General features: G+C 46.9%; 1 protein-coding gene across 1 annotated transcript; it reads right to left on the bottom strand.

The window, feature by feature from the left end:
• Positions 1 to 8,111: 8,111 nt before the first annotated feature.
• Positions 8,112 to 22,354, bottom strand: Muc20 (mucin 20, cell surface associated). Its single transcript, XM_059277078.1, has 4 exons — positions 22,171 to 22,354; positions 16,147 to 17,985; positions 11,241 to 11,332; positions 8,112 to 8,466 (listed from the first exon to the last, which is right to left on the bottom strand). The coding sequence occupies exons 1-4, from the start codon at positions 22,244 to 22,246 to the stop codon at positions 8,398 to 8,400; spliced, it is 2,076 nt and encodes a 691-aa protein (XP_059133061.1). The 5' UTR covers positions 22,247 to 22,354; the 3' UTR covers positions 8,112 to 8,397.
• Between the last annotated feature and the right edge of the window lie 1,055 nt (positions 22,355 to 23,409).

Genomic DNA, 23,409 nt, shown 5'->3' with positions numbered 1-23,409 from the left:
TTTAAATAAAGTCTTTTATCTTTTTGTGTCTCCAAACCATGGATTCCATCCATTTCTTGTGGGGCTGAAGGGCTGGCTAGGCACCGTGCATTCTCCCAGTCCTCCGGAACATAGATGTGGCACCTGCATGTTAGGTCCAGGAGTCAGGTGGCGGGGCCCAGCCCTGTCACAGCTCCCAGTGGCCCCGTGGTGGCTGCATCAGTGGTCACAACACTGTCTTGGTCCTTGCTTCCTCCTGTCTCACCCCATTCCTACACCTCAGACAATGCTTTGGGGGCAGTTGTTCCCCAAAGATTCTGTGCTGGAGCCTGGGTGCTTGGGGCAGCCATGTTGAAGCGGTAAGCCTTCAAGAGGCAAGGCCTAGTACAGGGCAGTCAGTCAGGTCATGGAAATCACCCTCGGGAAGACTGGAGTATTTCTCAAAGGACCCCTGTTCCCCTGGGAGTTTTTATTACATGAGGCTAGCCTGTGCTCTTGGCCTCTTTTGCATATAGTAGACAGGTCTCTTCTGTTTTCTCTGCCATTTGACCTAGCCAAGGCCCCTGATTTAGAGGTCAAACAGATGAGGCCATTCAACCTGGGACTTCCAACTTATAAAACTGTGGACTCTATCATTAAGTGTCCTGCCTGTTCAGGCCAGGTGCGGCCACACATGCCTGTAATTGAATTTGGGAAACAGAGGCAGGGGGATCCAGATTGCAAGATCTGGACCAGCAGGGTTTATACCAAGATCTTATCTCCCAAAGGAGGACTGTTTGCTAATGTATGCAAGGCACCTACACAGCTCAGACTGTGCGCTCTATAAATATATATTACTCCTGAATCAAAAAAGGGGAGTTGTCAGAGTTAGCAAATCAGAAGTAGAGGATGCCTAGTTAACATTAAGTTTCTGACAAGCCACCAGCATAATTTACTTTGTGTTATAAGGATGTTCTAGGAAATATTTAAGACATACTTTTATTTTATTTTTTTAAGTTGTTCATCTGAAGCCAGGTAATGGTGGTGCACGCCTTTAATCCCAGCACTCGGGAAGCAGAGGCAGGCAGATCTCTGTGAGTTCAAGGCCAGCCTGGTCTACAGAGAGAGAGTTCCAGGACAGGCTTCAAAACTACACAGAAAAAAAAATTTGTTCATTGGACATTGTAACATACTTGATACTCTGTGTCTTGTCTAATACCCCTGGTCACACTTGCTGAGCCAATGAGCGTGCAGAATGGGGCATTGACGGGGAAATGAAGGTGTGGCGGGGACACCAGGCTGTGGCTGGCACAGAGCTACCTTTGTGAACGGCAGAATTAGATCAAGAACACTATCGAAAATTTGTATGAGTTTACTCCTAGCTCTTTCGTTTGGATTCTGTCATTTGGCACCTGGGATAAAAGGGGACTGGCCCTTCTTCAGGGTGCTAGGCTTAGCTGAGAAAAGGAAGCAGGCACTCTCCAGTCCCAGCTGATTACAGGCAGCAGAGATGTCCTGAGAGGCCACTGAAGGAAGAGAACTAGCTGGGGCCCCAAATGCCAATATCCTTGCTCAGTCTTCCCTGTTTTAAAGGAGCCTTCTAGAAACCTCCTGTGGGCCTGTTGGAAGGTGCTGAATGGCCAGATGACAGACAGCAGCTGGCTGGCATGATCCATCACTAAACTTTACCGATACTAGAAAGTGATGTGGTATCCGCTCACTTACATTGGGTCACACCCATGAGTTGACTACCAGGTACTGCTTCACACAGGGTGGTGGCCAGCCCTCTCTTGAGGGATGAAAGAACTAGATGGTCAGGCTTTGGGTAACATTGTCAGGAAAGTTCCTCATTATGTTGTTCTCTTCATGCTTCAGGGTCTCCGAGCTCATACCTAGTCACAGGTGACAAGGCAGGTGGTCTTATTTAGGTCCACACATCCTTTCATCTTTATGAAATGTGTGGTGGTGGTGGTGGTGGTGGTGGTGGTGGTGGTGGTGGTGGTGTGTGCCCATGAAGGACATTAAAGTGGCCTCCTCCATCACTCTCTATCTTATTATTCTGACCCAGGGTTTTTCACCGAACCTGGAGACTGACATTTTGGCTAGACTGACTGGCCAGCAAGGCCCAGGGATCCTGCAGTCTCTGTTCTGTCCCTGGTAGCGCTGGGTTTGTTGGCTTGCATATGGCTATGCTTGGCTTTTTATACGAGTGCTGGGATTTGAACTCAGGTCATCGTGCTTCTGAAGCAAGCTCTCTTACTCACCGAGCCATCTCCCCATCCCCGATGCTGTTACCTTGTCTACACATACCTTCAGAATCTTAAAGGCTAGAGAAATTTTCTCCATGTCCTTCTGCTTCTTGATGATTTGGTGACATTATTTCTGCTAACCTTGATCCTCTCTTTCCTCCTCCACACAATTATAATTATACTCTAGAATTTCCAAATACTTCCAATTGATCTGTCCTATATTTTATAATTTTTCTGATTTACAGTAGTAACTATCAACAACATTATATGTACAGGACCTTACATGTGTGTAATTAATATGAAACTGATCTCTGAAGTAGGTGTCACCAATTTAAGAAAGTACAAAGTGAGAGAAGAAAAATGACTCAGTGGCAGGGGCTCCCTTAACAGTGGCATTGTGGTCAAGTATGCTAGCTGCTTTCCCTCTATGCCTTGCCACAGCACAGTCGATTACATCATTGGTTGCACAGCTTGTGATTACATCATCAGTTGCACAGTTTGTGATTACATCATCAGTTGCACAGCTTGTGATTACATCATCAGTTGCACAGCTTGTGATTACATCATCAGTTGCACAGTTTGTGATTACATCATCAGTTACACAGCTTGTGATTACATCATCAGTTGATGTCTTGCTTAACTGCACTGCGGAGAGCTTTTTCCTTAGCCTTCAGAGCCCAGTGCCCTTATTTCAGGGACATCTGCTCATGTAGCCTGCCTTGGTCACTGTTCTACTGCTGTGATGAAACACCATGACTGAGGCAACTTATAAAAGAAAGCACTTAATTGGGGGCTTGTTTACAGTTTCAGAGGGTGAGTCCATGACCATCATGGCAGGGAGCACAGCAGCAGGCAGGCAGGCATGGTGCTGATGCAGTAGCTGAGAGCTCACATCTTATCCAGAATTAGAGGCGGAGAGAGCTCTAGCCTGAGCCTGGTATGGGCTTTTGAAACTCAAAGCCTGCCTGCCCTCAGTGGCATATCTCCAACAAGGCCACACCTCCTAATCCTTCCCAAATAGTCCACCACCTGGGAACCAAACATTCAACTATATGAGCCCATTGAGGGCCATTCTCACTAAATTCACCACGTAACCAACTCATCATCCATCTTGGTCACTCAGACACATTTTAGTGTCCTTCTGTGTAGGGCTCTGTGTAGCAGGAATCTTAAACGGTCTTATTAATAAGAACAATCCTGGAGCCAGGTATTGGGGTGAACGATGGAAGATCGGAGAAACAGAACAGGCCACAGCTACCTCACCTCGCCAATTCCTCAGCTGATCCTGTTTCCTCAGACTGGAAGCCTCTGAGTCCTCATTCAAATGGATCTCAGCTGAACTGTTGCTCAAAAGCCTAAAAGCTTAACCAGCCAAAAACTTCTAGTTTCTGGTCCTCACACCTTATATACCTTTCTGCTTTCTGCCATCACTTCCTGGGATTAAAGGCTCTTGTTACCACGCCTGGCTGTTTCCAGTGTGGCCTTGAACTCACAGAGATCCAGGTGGATCTCTGCCTCTGGAATGCTAGGATTAAAGGCGTGTGTGCCACCATTTTCTGGCCTCTATGTCTGTCTAGTGGCTGTTCTGTTCTCTGACCCAGATAAATTTATTAGGGTGCACGATATATTGGGGAACACAATATCACCACAGCTTTGTTGCTCAGTTCTGTAACTACAGATACAAACACTCAACTAGTTAGTACTTATCCTGAATGAAAATAATTTAGGAAACCTGGAAAATGCCTAAATTATAACACACCACATCAAGCATTACAACAAAAATGTAAGCAAAGAGACAAAGAAATCAGCCCTTCTTTAGGGATCTAACAGAGCCCATCCTAACTGGGCTTCTGAGAATGAATACGTGTTTTCCAGGTGAAGGGACCCATGGAAGTGAGAATATTCCAGCAGGAAGGAATCATGAGGGCAAGAACTCAGATCAAATCTTGTGTTCCTTGGGAGCATGAGACACTCCTGTAGAAGGGACACAGGATAGAGGAGCAGGAGCTGCAGGGCCAGGGGTGAGGAAACAGCTGGGGCCACATCTTGAGGCCTTGTATACCAAGCAGTCTGTCTGTCTTCTAGGTAATAATGGAAGTGGTTCTGATATTGGAAAGGAAAATGCTAGAGATAACGTGAAAAGTAATTTGGAGGGAAAAAATAGTTTCATTTTCAGAAAATAAGAGCAAAAATATTTTATGCACTTCTTTGCATGCTAATAACTAGAACTCAAGTCCTCTGGAAGACTAGTGTGTGTTCGTTCTGAGCCATCTCTCCCGCCCTAGTTATTTTATTTTTAGTTGTGTGGGTTGTGTGTGTCTGTGATGAGGTATGCGCACATGAGTGCAATGCTCATTGAGGCCAGAAGAGGGCATCAGATCCTGGAGCTAGAGCTACAGGCAGAAGTAAGCTACCTGACATAGGTGCTTGCTGGGAACCAAACTTGAATCCTCTGCAACAGCAGCAAGTACTGATGAGTCATCACTCCAGCCAGGGGTTTCTATAGACTGAATAAAACGATATTGTATTGAACATCTACTACATCTAACTAAACTGCCGTATTGGAATATCTTGAGCTTTTTGAGTTTTGCTTAGATTTTTTTTTATTGGCAGTTATAACTAATTCTATACAGATTATTCATTATTTTCTTGAAATAGACTAGGAATGAAATCTCTGGGTTGAAGGGATGCACATTTTTCAAGGCTTTAAATTGTCAAATGATAGTCATGTTTGCCTTCAAGATCCTGTACGAGTTTCATCTATGATAAAAATGTTTAATTGTCTCTTCACTTATCAATATTAAAAATTTTATAAATCTTAAAAAATTATAAATCTCTACCTATCTGAAACACAATAAATAATATCTAACGGTATTAATTTTCCCATCTTTGGTAGCAGGGTCAAATTTCCTTTTTCATGGGAAGGCATTCACATTCTTCCTTCTGTGAGTTACCTCTCTTCACTGTTTGTCCATCTTTCTGCTGGCCTGTCTGTCTCTCTGTTGTCCCATAGGAGTTCTCTGTGTAGCAAGGACACTCTGTTCTGGTTAAATGTGATGGAAATAGATTTTTCCTCCAGTTTGTTATCTTTGTTGATGCTAAACATCCCCTACTAACTTTACTATTTGTGGTAGGAGACATTTTTAAAAAAACACTTTATTTATTTTGTGTACAGGAAGGGGAGGAAACATGTGTCATGGAGGTCAGAGGACACCGTGAGGGAGCTGGTTCTCTACTTCCATAATGTGTGTCCCCGGGATCAAACTTGGGTCCTTAGGCTTGGCAGCTAGCACCTTTATCTAGTGAGCATCTTCCTAGCCCAAGAGACATCTTTAAGTGCCCCTTGGCACACAGCATGGTCTCTCCTCTGTTTTAGGGACTCACCATATGCACCAGGGTAAGAGTTTGAGTTATTTGCTTCCTGCCCCGTTCTGAGAACACAGGGTGTTAGTTGAGTATAGACACTCCCTTTATCCAGATCAGCTGTTCATTGTTTTCATTATCTATATAACGTATTTATGGAGCAACTATGTCATTATTTCAGTGCTGGAGATTGAGCCCCATGCTTTGCTCACACTGAGGACGTGCTCTGAGACTGGGCACAGGAAGCACTGACTATGTGTCAGCACAGGAAATACTGACTATGGTCAAGGTGCTAGGGACGCTACAATGAGCAAAAGATTTCATTGTAGTTGGAGGACTCAGGTGACAAAGACAAATGAAAGAAATACACACTATACCAGGTATAACAAAGCAGAGCGGCATTTGGTACTTAGGGTGAGAAGGGTATTGTGGGTAGAGTACACTAAGGAGAGGCTGACGCAGGTGGACAGGGAGGAGGTGCTGAACGGATGTCTGGAGGAAGGCCTTCTAAAAGCAGACTGAACAATGCACACAAAGGCCCCAAGACCGGAGCAGGCCTGGTGCATCTAAGGATCAACAAAGCAGCTGGGTGGCTTGCAGAGGGCAGCCTAGGGAGGTGGGTGCAGCAGCCCCCATCATTCACAGCCCCCATCATTCACAGCCCCCATCATTCACAGCCCCCATCATTCACAGTCCCCCATCATTCACAGTCCCCCATCATTCACAGTCCCCATCATTCACAGTCCCCATCATTCACAGTCCCCCATCATTCACAGTCCCCATCATTCACAGTCCCCCATCATTCACAGTCTCCCTTCATTCACAGTCCCCCATCATTCACAGTCCCCCATCATCCACAGTCCCCATCATTCACAGTTCTACAAGCCATTGCCCAAACTTGGCTCTTCCTATGGGTGAAATGGGAGCAAATGAAGCACAGGCCCGCTGTATGCTGTGAAAGGACATCTCCAGGTAATGTCTGGGAACCCGACTGGGTGTTGGGGGGCATACAGGTACCAACAGGGAGGCCGGAATAATACAGGTGAGAGACGGTGGCATCTCAGACCACCTTGGTGATGGTAACAGAGATGGTCAGTATGCGGGGAGTGCCAGGTGCTGGGCATTGTTGGAGGAAGAGAAGCCGGTTGAATTTTCTGGTATAAAACGTGAGAGACAAAGGAGAAGGACTAGTGGTTCCAAGAACTGGGGCTGGAGCCGCTGGAGGGTGCAAGTGGATTGACCTGAGCTGAGGATAATGCAGCAAGTGGATTAAGAACTTCAAATCTGGCAGCGTTGAGTGTACAGTGTCTCCTCACCCATGTGGGCGGCCGAGAGAGCGACTGGACAGGCACATTAACGCTGCCCATATGGAAGAGCTGGTATTTCAGGAAGAGCTGGTATTTCAGGTTTGTTTATTTGTTTTCCCCCTTCTCCTCACCTCCTATTTCTCCTTTACTCTTTCTGGTTCCTTTTTGGGATTTTCCAAAAGTTAAAAATCGTAAGTAAGTTACACTTTTACGAGAGAAGAACAAACTACATTTACTTTTAAAATAACGGCAGGTGAGCCTGAGCTATGGCAGGAATAACTGCATGTTAGAGACGTTCTTTTAAATCTGTTCGAGCCCACAACTTGACATTTAAATCAATTTGACATTCTCTGTGGCCCTCCCTCACTCGGACCAGGTTCTCCAGGCTCGAAGGATCTGAGATCAACAAATGTGATCCCTGCCCTGAAGGAGCTCGCTATGATCTGGATGTGTCTCAAGGGTCCCTGTGTTGAAGGCTTAGTCCCCAGGGTAGTTCCTCGGTAGGTGGAGCTTTTAGGAGATGGAGCCTGAGGGGAATTCTTTTTTTTTTTTAATTTATTTATTTTTATTTTATGTACATTGGTGTTTTGCCTGCATATATGTCTGTGTGAGGGAATCAGGTCCCCTGGAACTGGAGTTACAGACAGTTGAGAGCTGCCATGTGGGTGCTAGGAATTGAACCAGGGTCCTCTGGAAGAGCAACCAGTGCTCTTAACTACTGAGCCATGTCTCTAGCTAGAGAGAATTCTTAAGTCACTGGGGATGTGACCTTGAGGGGGATTGGGCACCCCAGCTCCCTCCTCTTCCTTTGTTTGGCTTTCTGAGCACAGGACTAGCAGTTGGCTCTGCTAGGCACTGCCCACCTTTGTCCCCTGGCACCCCCACCTGATACACAGAACAGTGGGTCGCTGCCCTGTGCTGACCTGACCTGGGGCCCAAAGCAATGGGTTTGCCTTACTTTGACCCAGAACCTTCTCAACTGTGAGCAGAAATAAGCTTTTTCTCATTGCGTGTTGTTGAGCTCCTGTTTTGCTATAGCAACAATGAGCTGACTGATACAGAGCTCAGGATCAACAGGCTCCAGGGCAAGTCGTAGCAAATGCCAAAGCAAACCAGGCCACAGGAAAGTACCCCCCAAATTCCCACATAATAAAAACATCTAAGGCATGCGGGCTCAATACAGACAATCTCTGGGTCACCTGGAGTGTCATGAGTACAAAACGGAAGAACAAGGTGGAGTGGTCAGCTTTCTCTTTACTGAAATACAATAACCAGTCAGAGGTGGTGAAGGACACCACTGGAAACAGGCCAGCCCTCTCCACCTGCACACACACTCAGGCATAGTGGACCAAGGTCTTGTGGTCAGGTATGGGGCAGGGTTCTCAGGCCAGCTGACCTTCATGGGAACCTTGTGGATCCATAGCACAGTACCACGGCTTTGGTCTGTTTGGGGTCCGGGCTACAGGCAGCACCACGCTTCTTCTGCTACAGAGAACATGCTTGGTTGCAGCTAACATTCTTCAGCCCCTTCTGACGCTCAGTAAGGACACTTGGACAAGTGGCATGTGGGTGCGCAGTTCACAGCTGAGCTGGAAAGCAAAAGAACAGATGAGGTGCCAGTCTGTCTGCCCGGGAGCCCACCATAGGCCAAGGACAGGAAGAGGCAGTGGAGGGACATCAACAGTGTGATAACAGGGGCCATTTAAAACACACAGCAGGCCTTCTCATCTGCAGTCCATAAAGGGTGAAGTGGTATGAACTGATTCACCCAAGTTCAAACAGCTAACTAGAACCCACCCTCAGATCTGCCTGACTCCTGTGCCTCACACCATTGGCCAGACCCCAACAAAAATCAATACGCTTAACAAATCCCATAAAATAAGGGAATAAAATGTAATGATAATAAGTAATAATAATAGTAATAAGAAGAATACATCAGTGGCAACCTCATGTGGCCTCGCTCCTGTAACTCAGCTGCCTGACCCAATTTTGAGCTCCAGGCTGCTTTCTGACCCCTGAAATATTTGCCAATCCAGGTATCAAATCTATGCTCCACTGTGGCCTGCCCCTCCCATGAGGATCCATGCTTCCTACTTTGATATTCATGACAGAGACATGTTCATCTATCTGTCTGTCCTATGTCAAACTTGGATGCCTTGTGGACAGAAATCCTCATAAGGGTAGTCCCCATGGGCCTCTTTGCTGCTAAGAGACTTCGAAGACCCAGATATTTCTTCCCTCCTGATATCCCAGGGGAGTGAGTAGTGGGTACGAGACCCAGGCTTGGCCAGTTGGATGGTCCTGCTCTGAACTTTGACCCCACAACAAGCAACCCAAAGGCAAAGTGCTAGTGACACACATGGAGAGTGATGCCCGCTGACAGTGACCAGCAAGGGGACATGTCCCAGGGAGCACGTCCCCATGCCTTTTCAAAGCTGCTCTTCTGTCATTCCTTTGCTTCTGTGCATCTGGGGTCCTCCCTCCCCTCGTTTGCAGCCAAGAGCTTTGCTTTGTTTTCCCCATCAACGTCACATGACTTCTTAGAAGCCTGGACATCTAAGACCTGAAACAAATCGGATCTGTGGCTGGAGAGACGGCTCAGTGGTTAAGAGCACTGGTTGCTCTTGCAGAGGACCTAGGTTTGATTCCCAGCACCCACATGGTGGCTCACAACCATCTGTAACTCCAGTCCTGGGGGATTTGACATCCTCTGCTGGCCTCCACGGGCACCAGGCATGGATGTGATGCACAGATACACATACAGGCAAAATATCCATACACATAGAATAAGATAAAAGCAAAAACTAGATGTGGGGGTGGGGAGGCTTATTTACAATATGAAAAGGGAGTAGACAAAAATTAAAGAAGGCAGGCAGGACCAGATAGTGACGATGTCGGGCCTCTTTTGCCTTCCCTGAGGGATCCTACCTGCAGGGTACCACCCACTCCCGTCTGCTAGTGGCCCACCTCACCTGTCTCTGCTGGCTGTAGGACTTTACCCATGGCACAAGGCTGTCTGTCAGCCCCTCTTTCAGGCCTGTCCTTTCGAGAGGTAACACGGAGCCTGCACTACTGTGACCCCCATTGACCGTGACAGGGTCTGGCTGCCTCTGGCTGAGGCATTTGATGGAACAGGGTGGAAGGAGCAGTCTGTCTTAGGTGGTACCCCAGGTCTGTTCTCACTGTTCACAATACGGGTAGAGTGTGGACACTCCATAAAACCTGCACTGAGCTAGGCCTATGGCATTTATATTGAGCTGACCCAGTCTAACTTCCACTCATTCACAGCACCCCCAAAAGCCTTCACCCCAGAACTTCACAAATAGCCTAGACTTAAGAGGATTTTTCCAAATTGGTATACAAATGCATCACCATCTTCCTCTTTGTCTGGAGCACATCTCCGAGGGGGTTTCTATCTAGCATCCCTACTTCATACCCTTTCCCATCCGTGTGATGTTTATTGGGATGTCAGTCATGGTGGCTGTGAGGTCGGTTTTGTCAACTTGATGCACTCTAGAATCACCTGGGAAGAGTCTCAATGAGGCATTGTCTGGATCATTTTGGCCTGTCTATGGGAGGTTGTCTTAAGTTATTTAATACAGGAAGACCTAGCCCACCATTGGTGGCATCGTTCCCTTGGTTTGGGTACTGGATTGTGTAAGAGTGGAGAAGAGCCAGGTGGTGGTGCCACATGCCTTTGATCTAAGGAAGCAAAAGCAGGTGGATCTCTATGAGTTCAAGGCCAGCCTGGTCTACAGAGTGAGTTCCAGGACAGCCAGAGCTGTTACACAGAGAAACTCTGCCTCAAAAAAAAAAAGGTGGAGAAGTAGGCTGCTGAGTAGTAAACATGTTTGTGTTCATTTTTACCTCTGTGATAGCCCCCTTCCATATGCATGGAGAAAGACCATGAAGAATAAAGGGCCCAGAGTTTGCAGAGAAAATACCCATGACTAGTTTCCACGGCTGGCCCCAGCCATATGTGACGGCGGAAGAGGCACCTGCAGATTTCCCAGACTCTGCCTTTTCCATGTAAACTACCATGACTTGGTGGCTGCTGCTGCTTGCAACCAAGACCTCTGCTTACTTTCCCGTCAATGTCGCTGGGATTCAAAGGCCAGAAGGGCTGCACTTCCAGAACCTGACAAAGCTGGATCTGGGGGTGGGGAGATTCATACACATCACATTCACAATATAGAAGAATTGAGAAGCGAGGCAAGATCAAAGCCAGACACGGGCCCCAGGTTCAGCTCCTAATGCTCCTTTATGTGACACTGTTTCGTGTAAGTAGTCACCCTTCTGTGTCCTGCAGATGCTCCCTGGAGTCCCCGAGAGAGCCCCACTTTACGCCTAACATACCACTTACCTGGTCCATCAGCTTCTCTACGGCTTTGGGCTCAGTGAGGTCCTCAGGGGAGGCCACACTCAGCCGTACAAGGAGGGAGCCTCCATCTTCCCCTGAAAGTTGAAGGCAGATGAAAGACGATGTAAACAGTCAATTCAGTTCCAACCTGGGCCCCTGTCCGCACGTGCCTACACGCCTGCTTGGGTTTTGTTTGTTGTTTTGTTTTTGGTTTTTGTTGTTTTTGTTTTTTTGAGACAGGGTTTCTCTATGTAACAGCTCTGGCTGTCCTGGAACTCACTTTGTAGGTCAGGCTGGCCGCAAACTTACAGAGATTCACCTACCTCCAGAGTGCTAGGATTAAAGGCGTGAGCCACCTACATTCCCGCTTATAAATGTGTGTGCATCTACATGGGGCTAACATTTGCTCAGCACAGACAGAAATAAGGACTCCCCTTCTTGGAATAATGATGCCTACTGCAGTGTCCTCTGACCCTGGATGAGTCTGTTGGAGAAGACCCTGGCCAGGAAGAGCGCTGGACAGAGGCTGGCTCTCTGAGGGCTGCCCTGAGCCAGTTCCTCCAGCTCTGGGTTGATAGTGAGGAGGTCTCCTAGCTAAGCCTCTCTGCCTTAGCAGCTCTACCCGAAAGTTCCGTTTTTTATTTTTATTTTATTTTATTTGAGACAGGATTTCACTGTGCAACTCTCCTGGCTGTCCTGGAACTCACTCCGTACACCAGGCTAGCTTTGGGCTCAGAGATCCACCTGCCTCTGCCTCCAGAGGACTGCTGGGCTTCAAGGCGTGCACCGCTGCCGCCACCACCTGGCAAGTTCTATCTTTTATCTTAAGGAAACAAATTAGCCTTCATTTACTTCAGCTGACTTCTAAAGTCACTAATTTTGGAGATCGTGAAGCAGTGCAATGTCTCCTTAGTCCCTCACTAAGTCACCGTAGACAATGCCTCCAACTTGGGTTTTGTAACACCAGCTGAGTGTGCTACCTCTCCAGGCTCAGCTTTTTGCTAAAAGCACTGGCTCTGCTTGGATCTGCAGAGATCTGGCGAGCCGCTAAAACAAGACGAAATGCTTGACATCTCTGACTCTGCACATTGTCTGTCTCCTTTGCCCCCTTAAGCTTTGGGTCAGATTTCTGTTCAACTTTAAACTCTTGATATTAACCATTTGAGAACCGCTTCATGTGAAACTGTAATACAAAGTCGATTTCTCTTAAATTTACCTCATGTAAGAGTGACTAAGATAACAGGCCACACTGGCTTAGCTCCTAGAAGTCTCTGGAATTCTGTCTTTTTCCCTTATGCCCCGCTCCTTCCTCTCCTCCTTAAACCCTTCAGATACCCGAGGGCCCCAAGATGCTCTTTATTCTCTGGTTTTCCAGATGAATGTTTTTTCTTGCCCCAACAACTTGCCCCTAAGTCATTCCCCTTTTGGGATAGTAGAAACAAAGGTAGTTGGGCCTCCCGGCTTTTGGCTCACAGTTAATGCTGTGTCTCTGTTTCCTCTGGGTTAGGCATGATAACAGATGTCTTAAACCATAGCAACTGTGACTACTAGTAGACGACCCTTACCAAACCAGGTCTATAAGCATTCCCTCATGTGAGGATTGGAGAGGCTCACCAAGGTTATATAAGAGGTGGGACTCTTTGGTGGTGTGACTGCCTCTGAGCCATCCAGGCTCCTGTAGATAACACCAATGAGTATGTTGTTTTACCAGGCTGGACTGGGTAGAATCTACGAAAGCCCTCACTGTCTGGGGCGAATAGAAATAAACATTGCTTTATGTTTCTTGAGAAAAAAAAAAATCTTGTTGACAGCTAGCCAGTCCTAGGATTCCCAGGTCAGTCCCAGCAGCCTGCGGGGCTGTTTGTTGCTCTAGAGAACCTTCCCTAGACCCCCCCGACCTGGCATTGACTATTTTTGTGCCTGATGGTTGGACCAAAGAAAAGGATGGTCTGTGAGGTTATAGATTTGGAATTCAAGTAGGATAAATTTCCTTGAGATGTGTGCTCAGAACTCTCCTCTGAGTTTTTGAGGTGGTTCAATGGGTAAAGGGGCGTGCAGAGCAAGGCTGGTAACCTGAGAACGGTTCCTGGATCCCAGCCCGTGTGATGACTTCACCTGGGGACTACTCCATGTGTGTGACTTCACTTGGGAACCAGTCCACATGTGTAACTTCACTTGGGGACCACCCCATGTGTGTGACTTCACCTGGGGACCATACCATGTGTGTGACTTCACCTGGGGACCACCTCACGTGTGTGACTTCACCTGGGGACCACCCCATGTGTGTGGCTTCACTTTTGGTTATCAGATTGGGAAGCATGCCATCAGCCTCCAAGGAAAAGCCCACTGAGGCAAGGTTTGAGATTAACTATGGGTATGAACCTATGAAAAGGAAAAAGCTGGTTGTCTGTGGTAACACTACCTACCCCAAATATTCTTTCGGACTGGGGGTGGGGGGAGGGAGTGTTCTGAAAATGGATCTTGAAGATAGCATTGGGCAGAACTCAATTCAAACTTGCCAATGTCAACTACCTCTGGAATTCCTAGACATTTCTTTGGTGGAGTATCTGTAGCTACTCCCTTCTTGGGTTAAAAAAAAATTATTTTGCACATTTATTGAGCTCATGACAGCAACTATCCAATCAGTGATGTCTACCCCTGTGCCAAGTAGACTCATTCACCTTCCTCTGGGGTTACAGCAGCTTTTGTCAACTTGACACAGACCTACACACTCCTGGGAAGAGGGAATCCCACTGAGGAATTGACTCCATCAGATTGGCCTGTGGGCAAATAAACCCTCTCCTCCCCAAGTTGATTTTGGTCATGGTGGTCATCACAGCAACAGAGAATACCTGGTGATTCCATTTTTGGGTTCTGCCTATTGATTGTGAAGTGTTTTTATATTATTTTTGCCTAGAATATAAAAGATATTCAATAACATGGTTGTGGTTAAATATTTTTCTGTTTTAATTTTTGTTTTGGATTGGTTCTGGTTTTTTTCCCCATAGGGTCTTACTATGTAGCTCAAGCTGGCTTCAAACTCACAGTCCTTTTGTTTCTCCTTCCTGAGTACTGGGTTGCAGGCCTGTGATATCATGCCTGAACATAGATGATAGATAGAGATAGTTGACAGAGATGATAAAGAGATAGAGAGATGGTAGAGATCAAGATAAAAGATGATACTGGTAGAGATGGACACAGAAAGAGCTAGAGATGGCAGAGACAGAGGTAAGAGAGAGAGAATGAGACCAAGATGGAGGTGGAGACGACAGATGTACACAGATGGAGGAGACAGAGAGACACAGAGATGACAGAGGCTGGGATTTTTCAGGGTTTGGGGCCGAATGTAGGGTCTTGGGCTCACTCACCAGTGTCGAGTGCTCTATCACTGAGCTGTATCCTCACCTCATGATTAGTATTTTTATTTCCCCTGCCCTAGAAGGTGGGACCAGACAAAATACTCAGGAATGGACCAGAAGGACAGAACAAGCAGCAGAGGCAGATGCTCCAGGCTGCCCACAAGCTGTTCTTACCACAGAGCCACTGACAGTGGGTCCCCTGAGAGGCTTCTGTTGGCTCAGAAATTAAGACCTAAACTCCCCAAATGTTGTTTTGCTGGTTTACCTACAGTCGCTCTTTATGGTGCAGAACAAGCACCACTCCGTGCCCTCCGCGTGCTCACATGGCAGCAATTTGGACAAGTTGCTTGTCCACGTTCTTCCCTTCTGTGGGCATGGCTGGCTTAAGGGCCAAGTCTTTTCAGTAACATTTCAGATCTCACCTGAAGCACAGTAGTTGCTCAATAGTTAACTAAGTTAGATCTGGAAAAGATGGTGCTCATCCAGATGGTGACCATGCAGCCCCTTCCCCAGCCAAGGGGAAGAAGCTTAGGCTCAGAGGATGGGGACAGGTTCAAGGTCTCTCAGGTTAAAACAGAGTCAAGATCTCAACCATTTCTCAAAAACCCTGTTTCACACTTATCACATACACATCACTACATCACATACTCATCACTACATCACATACACATCATTACATCACATACTCATCACTACATCATACACATCACTACATCACATACTCATCACTACATCACATACACATCATTACATCACATACACATCATTACATCACATACACATCACTACATCATACATATCACTACATCACATACACATCACTACATCACATACACATCATTACATCACATACTCATCACTACATCATACATATCACTACATCACATACTCATCACTACATCACATACACATCATTACATCACATACTCATCACTACATCATACACATCACTACATCACATACACATCATTACATCACATACTCATCACTACATCACATACACATCATTACATCACATACTCATCACTACATCACACATATCACTACATCACATACACATCACTACATCACATACACATCACTACATCACATACACATCACTACATCATACATATCACTACATCACATACACATCACTACATCACATACTCATCACTACATCACATACACATCATACATATCACTACATCACATACACATCACTACATCACATACACATCACTACATCATACATATCACTACATCACATACACATCACTACATCACACACACATCACTCCATCACACACACATCATTACATCACATACATATCACCACATCACATACATCACTACATCACATACATATCACCACATCACACACACACATCATTACATCACACACGTCACTATATCACATACACATCTTAACTGCCTGTTACCACCCACCAGGAGATGTGACTGTCAGGGAGAGGGTGCAACACCAGCTTTGAGCTCCTTCCTTCCTCTTGACTCCTTACGAATACTCCAAACCTAAATCTGCAAAGATCACACATGAAAGGTTTACTTACCAGGATCGTGTTTTGTGGTCCTTGTCCAAGCAGCAGTGGGTGTAGATGTTAGGGGCTCCATTGAGGTCTTTGGTGAGGCTGTGGTCTTGGCTAAGGAGCTTAAAGTCTCTGAGGTAGTAGAGCTCTTGGTGGTGACCCCTGCTGAGGGACTGTTGTCTGAAGTTGAGGAAGTAGTGAAGGAGGTTGCTTCTCCCGTTGTTGACCCAGTAGCCCTGGGGACGGTAGTTGTTCCCAAGACCTCAGTGTGCCATTGTGTCACTGTAGAGAGTGTTGAGGTCTCTTTCAGTGGGTTCGTACTGACTGTCCCTGAAGTGACTCTGGAGGTTGGAGTCTGAACCACTGTTGTTTCTCTTTCTGTGACGCCACTAATAGGGGGCGTGCCCTCAAGGGTGGTGGCAAGGGTTGAGGTGCCAGCTGTTGACGGGGTTCCAGGTGAGCTTGTGGTCTTGGGGCTAAGTGGTTTTGCCTCGGGGGATTGAGGCAAAGTGAGCGTCTCAGAAGTGGACAAGGCTGTTGCTCCTGTAGGGCTGTTGTTAGTGTCTGAGGTGATGACAGAGGTTTCTATTTCTGTGATGCAGGCGGTGAGCTTAATCTGGGTGATGCTGAAGGCAACCAAGTCCTTGGCTGGGGTGGCAATATCGGACCCCAGGACCTGTGAGCTGGTGAGGACGCCAGCTGAGCTGTCCGAGGAGGAACTGCTGTCTGAGGACAGGTGTTCAGCTTCTGTGGAGGTGTGTGCCAAGGTTAAGAGGTCAATTGTGATCTTCCTCACCTCTTCTGAGCTGTCATCGATACAAAGGGTGCCAATGACGGCTCCTATGGGACCACTCAGTGTGCCAGTCTTGACAGTGCTCATTCCAGTTCTGGGGCTGCCCTGTGTAGCCGAAGTGTCCGTAGGGATGGGATGCATGACCGTGAAGTTGGAAGGTACTCTTATTGCAAGAGTTCTGGTCTCTGTTACAGAGGAAATGGTCTGGGTTTTTAGGGTCGAATCAACAGGGAAAATAGTCTGGTTCTCTAGGGCCTCTGTTGCAGGGAAAGTGGTCTGGGTATCCAGGGTGGATGCTCCAGGGGAGGTGGTCTGAGTATTTAGGGTTGATGCCGCAGGAGAAGTGGCCTGTGTATCTATGGTAAATGCTATGAGGGAAGAAGTCTGGGTCTCCAGGGTTGATGCTACAGGGGAGGTGGTCTGAATATTTAGGATTGGTGATGTAGGGGAAGTGGTCTGAATATCTAGGGTTGATGATGTAGGGGAGGTGGTCTGAATATCCAGGGTTGGTGATGTAGGGGAGGTGGTCTGAATATCTAGGGTTGATGCTGTAGGGGAGGTGGTCTGTATATCTAGGGTTGATGATGTAGGGGAGGTGGTGTGAATATCCAGGGTTGATGATGTAGGGGAGGTGGTGTGAATATCTAGGGTTGATGATGTAGGGGGGGTGGTCTGAATATCCAGGGTTGATGCTGTAGGGGAGGTGGTCTGAATATCTAGGGTTGATGTTGCAGGGGAGGTGGTGTGAATATCTAGGGTTGATGCTGTAAGGGAGGTGGTGTAAATATCCAGGGTTGATGCTGTAAGGAAGGTAGTCTGTGTCTTCCCAGTCTCTGTTACAGGAGAGATGGTCTGGGTGTCCCTGGAACTGACTTCTGAACTGGTACTGGTTGCAGTTAAGGTACTAGAAGCAATTTCAGTGCTCAGAGTTAAAGTGTCTGGAGGAACATCCTGAGTCAGGTGAGTGGTCTGGAAAGCCCCCTCTGAGCTGGGCCTGTCCCTTTGAGTAAAGGCAGGCACTTCCATATTGTTGGTTGTCATCAAAGGGGCTGAACTGCCGCTGCTCAGGCCTGTGTTGGGTGAGAACAGCTTGGTGAGTCCCGATAGGCTGACTTCACATGAGCATTTGGATTTATGCCCTGGGTGCTACTGGATGGCACAGATGGTCATTGTCTATGTAAACAAAGATGAAAAAAGCAACTCGGAGAAGCCATGACCTTCATAGCAGCTCTGAAGACAGGCTGCCCTGACCAGTGCCCTCTGAAATCCTGATTGTGGTGATATTGTGTCCCCCAATAACTTATCTGGGGTCAGAAAACAGAACAGCCACTAGATAGACACAGAGGCCAGAAAATGGTGGCACACACACACACACACACACACACACACACACACACACACACCTTTAATCCTAGCATTCCAGAGGCAGAGATCCGTCTGGATCCCTGTGAGTTCAAAGCCACACTGGGAAAAGCCAGGCATGGTGACACATGCCTTTAATCTTTAATCCCAGGAAGTGATGGCAGGAAGCAGAAAAGTATATAAGGCGTGAGGACCAGGAACTAGACCCTTTTTAAGCTTTTAGCTTTTAGCAGCAGTTCAGCTGAGATCCATTCAAATGAGGACTCAGAGGCTTCAGTCTGAGGAAACAAGATCAGCTGAGGAATTGGCAAGGTTAGTTTGGATGTGACTTGTTCTGTTTCTCTGATCTTCCAGCATTCACCCCAATACCTGGCTCCGGATTTGTTTTTTTATTAATAAGACCTTTTAAGATTCGTCTACACCTGATAATCCCCTTGAGGCCAGGTGTCATGGGCCATGACATAAATAAAACAGATGATAATTAATAATTCAGGTGTCGACCTACCAGATGAATAACTCTGTGATGGAGAAACCTCATCAAGCAAGGCTTCCGGGACCACAGACTCTGAAAACTAGTTGTTTTTATTGTTTTTGTCTGTAATTTTTTCTCATGTTCCACTACATCTCTTGCCTAAAAACAGCTATGGTTATTTTCCTCACTGCCTATGTGTTTATCTCATGTATATATTCCATCTACTGGGCACACATATATCTGTAGATGGTCAGGAAGATGATCTCTTCTTAAACTGCATAATTTTGGTGAATAGAAATAATACTAGGATATTTATCATAGCTCAGACTGACATAGGAAAATAACAGTATTCTCAGTTACAAAGACAGCTTTTTACACCATTAGTTGATTTAAGACCTTAAAACAAATTCAAAGCAGACTAGTCTCCCCTGCAAATGAGTTGCACAAGGACAGATTCCCAGGAGTCTGTTGAACCAAGGTCAGGCATGAAGCAACTTTAGTTCCAGCTCTTCTCTTGCAAAGGTCTGGCTGATAACATTAAAGACATAACTCCCTGCACAGACCCTCTCAGCAACTGACTCTTTGCATGTACCCCTAACATCAGTTTTATGATGCAGGACTCAAGGTTCAGCCAACTAACTGTTTGTTGTTTAAGTCTTGAATTTCAAAGTCACTCTCTATCAGGAAATACTGAGCACTGGACACTATGTGCCTACCGCCTTCAATTTACAGGGAGCCTGGTTGACAGCCCAGTGTTGCCATGGTTACTCACTCACTGGCCAGCCAGTGTGACATCCCTAGCCTGAGAGAAACCATGTGATTTCTCGTGTTATCAAAATGGCTCTGACCCTCAAAATGTAACTCATATATTGTCCAGAGTTTTTTTTTTCTGTAAGAGAGATGTGTAGAAGGGAGATATGTAGCTGTGTAGAAGAGATATGTAGCTGTGTAAAGAGATGTAGCTATATAAAGAGATGTAGCTGTGTGGAGACAGAGAGATTTTCAGGAAGAGATTTTTCAAGATGAAGTAGAAGAGAAAGTTACCATCACGAATGTGTGTGTTTCTTTCCTAATTCCCCTCAGATAGAAAAGTTTTAGCCCTCGCCACATTCGTGGATTTTTTTTTTTCATACCCTGAGTGTGGTCTTGGAGCAGGATCTCTTAAAGACTGCAATAGCCAGGCAGCCCCAGGACCCAGCTGATCATTGGTATGCAGTACAGCACTGTACCATCAAGGGTGGACATAGGAGACACAAATCCACATGAGCCAAGGACTGCAGAACAGGAACGAGGACTTACAGAACTTTCTGTAGGAACTTTGTCACTCCTCCATGGGCAGTTCAGTCACTGCAAAAATATTTTCCCATGGATGTATTTCTTTAAAATTCAAGAATGACTTACAGTCTCATCTTTAGAGGTAACTGTAAGATAAGGGAGAGGAACCCCCAGTCTGAATTTAATGTGTCCTAGGAAAGCAAGCAGTCAGGGAGGTGAGGACAGCTCACTTGGGTAAGGAGAGTGATTAGCTGGGCATGCTTGCACACATATCCTCTCTGTGCTCACTCAGTCAACCCAACAGCATGCTCGCACATATCTGTGGGAGCTGCTGATGGCCTTCTTCACAGACCTCCCCGACTCCCCGGCCCAAGCTATTTCTCTGGGCCTCCTGGTCCACAGAACCCAGCCCAGGTTATAGAATGGTGCTGCAGTCCTCCTCCATACCTCCAAAGTGGGGGTGAGGAGACTGTGGGCATAGAGCCAGATGTGAGTCCCATCTCTGCTCCTTGTTCTGCTGTGACACAGGCCAAGTCTCTGGGCTCCAAATGGAGTGAGGGGCACTTGATTCATGAGGCTGTAATTAAACAGAGTGAAAAATGCAGCATAAGCCTGGCCAATTGTGAGTGTGTGCGGCAGGCAGGGTGGTCCAGGGGTTAGGCACTAGCAGGGCATGGTGACTCCGGGGATAAATTACTCCATATAAACTGCAGGCTCCTTGCTCTTAAATGGGTGGCAGTGTCTTAGAGGTGAATTCTTAGTCATTAGAGTCATGAGAATTTAAAATGTAATGTTGGTCCAGCCGGATAGCTCAAGTGGGTAAAGGTGCTTGCCACCAAGCTTGATGACCTGTGCTTAATCCCCACACTGTCATCTGACCTCCACATGTATCAGGTTCTCTCTCTCTCTCTCTCTCTCTCTCTCTCTCTCTCTCTCTCTCTCTCTCTCTCCCTCTCCCTCTCCCTCTCTCCCTCACTATATCAATGAGCTCTGGGTTTGATTGAAAGTCCCTGTCTCAAGAAATAAAATGAAAGAGCCTTCAAGGATGATTCCCAAAAGTCAGCCTTGGGCCTCCACACACAATGCACATAATGTTCACACACAGCCACACACATATGTGAATCCATACTTATGTAAAAACATTCGCTCTCACACACAGAGAAAAGGGAAAATAAATAAATAAATAAATAAATAAATAAATAAATAAATAAATAAATAAAAAGTCTATATGGCAAGTTCTGGGCAGCCAGGGCCCTGCATAGGGAGACCCGGCCAATAAATAAATAAGTAGAATTAAAAGGTCCTGTCTAGTGTGACGTGTCAGTGTGGGTCACCACTGTAACAGTGCTGATGCTGTGGGGACATACACAGCAGGGGGCCATAAGTGGCAGGGACAGGGTAGATGAGATGTCTCCGTACCCTCTGCTCAGTCTTGCTTGCTCTGGAAAACATTTATTTTTTTTTAAAGAATTATTTATTTATTATGTATACAGAAGAGGGTGCCAGATCTCATTACAGATGGTTATGAGCCACCATGTGGGTTCAGGGAATTGAACTCAGGACCTCTGGATGAGCAGTCAGTGCTCTTAACCTCTGAGCCATCTCTCCAGCCCGAAAACATCTATTTTAAAGTGTGTGTGAAAAAATAAAGTGTGTGTGATGAGTTTGGCACAGTGTCTGTCAGTGACAGGTCCGTGTTAGCTCCCATCTTTCAGAAAAGCCCACCTCTCTCAGAATCTCCTTGTCCAAGCAGTTTGTGACAAACTTTCCATTATAAAGGCAAATTCAAAGAATAACTATGCTAGGACACAACCTTGGATGAACAGGAGCTTCTCTAGGCCGTATTTTTCAGTTCACAGCAAAATTACCACCAGCTGGCATCTCCCCGACCCCTCTACCCTCCCACCCCACCGTCCCGTGCCTGAAGACTAACTCCCAGACTCTTACATTGATGGCCACGGTGTCACCAGGCTTAACACATCTGTCATCCTGCACACTCGTCCACAGTCATCGTATTTTACATTCAGCAGGCTGTTAATTACAATGAACAAAAATGCCTACCCTTACCCACAAAGGGCCGTCTTTGCCGAAACTCACACCCAGAGCCCTGCCAGGGAGGACTCCCAGCTCCCGTCCTGTCCCTTACCTGCAGAGCTGGCAGTGACTCCAGCCTTCCAGCAGGAGAAAAGAAGAGGTACAGCTAGGACCCAGACAGAGCCCATCCTGCCTGGGCACTGACCACCGCTGCCTGGCAGGCCTGCCTGCTGCCTCTCCTCACCACCCTTTCCTGCTTCCTCAACCCAGGGAGGAGGGGCAGCCGCCTGCCCAGGTGTGACCGGGTAAGTTCCAGAATGCAGCCAGGTGAACACAGACGCACAGTGAGGGCTGACACAGGCTTGCCTCCTCCCCCGCCCCCTTGCCTGGCAGCCTTGCCTCTCTGATTTGAAAATACAGCATCATTTCTGTTCTGATATCCTCTCCTAAAACTGGGAAGGGCGTGGGAGAGATGATGTTTACCCCACTCATCCTTACCTGGGGTCTGGGTTTCATGGATAGGACCTGAGTTTCTCTGCTGGGCCTAGATTTTATTAGGTCTAGGGATCAAGAGCAAATGAGAGAACCTTTCTGAGCCTCAACTTTTTCATCTGTAAAATGGGCATGCTGTCTGCCTCAGGAGGCTATTGAAGTTCTTAGAGTCTTTCCTGTACTTGGTTGGTGCTCATAGAACATACATACGTCTCAGGTGCTCAAGAGATAAGTGGGAACCCCCATCCCCGACCAGTAGATGTGCGTGTTCCTGGGGTCTCAAGGGGACAATGTTCCAGTGTGGGGGCAGGACTCTCACTTCTAATATCTATTTTCAACATCCTGAGATTTTGTAGCCACGTCAAAGCCAGGACCTGTGTCCCCAGCCAGGCTTCAGGTGCCAGGACGTGGGGGATGCCATGCTCCTCTGAGTCCAAGGGCCTGGGGAGGAGTGCCAGTGTGAGAGAGATGAGTAGGGACACTTAGGAGTGGAGTTACAGACTGTATTTCCAATGTGCCTCCCCTGAAACGGAACCTGTGGCCAAACAAGGTTCCTTGGGAATTTTAAGTAAATGCTTTTGGATGAAAGTAGCCTGTGACGGAGCGGACGTGGTGGGTGTCACAGAATCACAAAAGTAGGAACTAGGAAGAAGTTTAAAGCTGTATCAAAATATCTGTCCTGTTTCCAGCTCTGCCCTTCATGGTGGGTCAGAAACTGTGTGATCTTAGACAAGGAGCTTGCCCACTCTGGGCCTTAGTCAAGACGAGCTCTGAGGGTTCTTCAGCCTGGCAGTCCAGGATTTGCTGCTGGATATGGGACACTGTCGTCTAGAACTGTACTCCATACTGAGGTGACAGG

The sequence above is a fragment of the Peromyscus eremicus genome, chromosome 12, assembly GCF_949786415.1.
Source record: "Peromyscus eremicus chromosome 12, PerEre_H2_v1, whole genome shotgun sequence".
In the NCBI taxonomy this organism is placed as follows: domain Eukaryota; kingdom Metazoa; phylum Chordata; class Mammalia; order Rodentia; family Cricetidae; genus Peromyscus; species Peromyscus eremicus.
The sequence above is the reverse complement of the archived record's forward strand: the minus strand, read 5'-3'. Positions and strand labels throughout refer to the sequence as shown.

What these genes read in the sequence shown, in the direction of transcription:
- Muc20 (XM_059277078.1), bottom strand. Translation starts at nt 22,246, where the DNA reads ATGGGCTCTGTCTGGGTCCTAGCTGTACCTCTTCTTTTCTCCTGCTGG. An exon ending in GACCACAAAACACGATCCTG is followed by an intron (nt 11,333 to 16,146) that starts GTAAGTAAACCT and finishes TTCAACTTTCAG; the next exon opens with GGGAAGATGGAGGCTCCCTC. An exon ending in TAGAGAAGCTGATGGACCAG is followed by an intron (nt 8,467 to 11,240) that starts GTAAGTGGTATG and finishes TTTGCTTTCCAG; the next exon opens with CTCAGCTGTGAACTGCGCAC.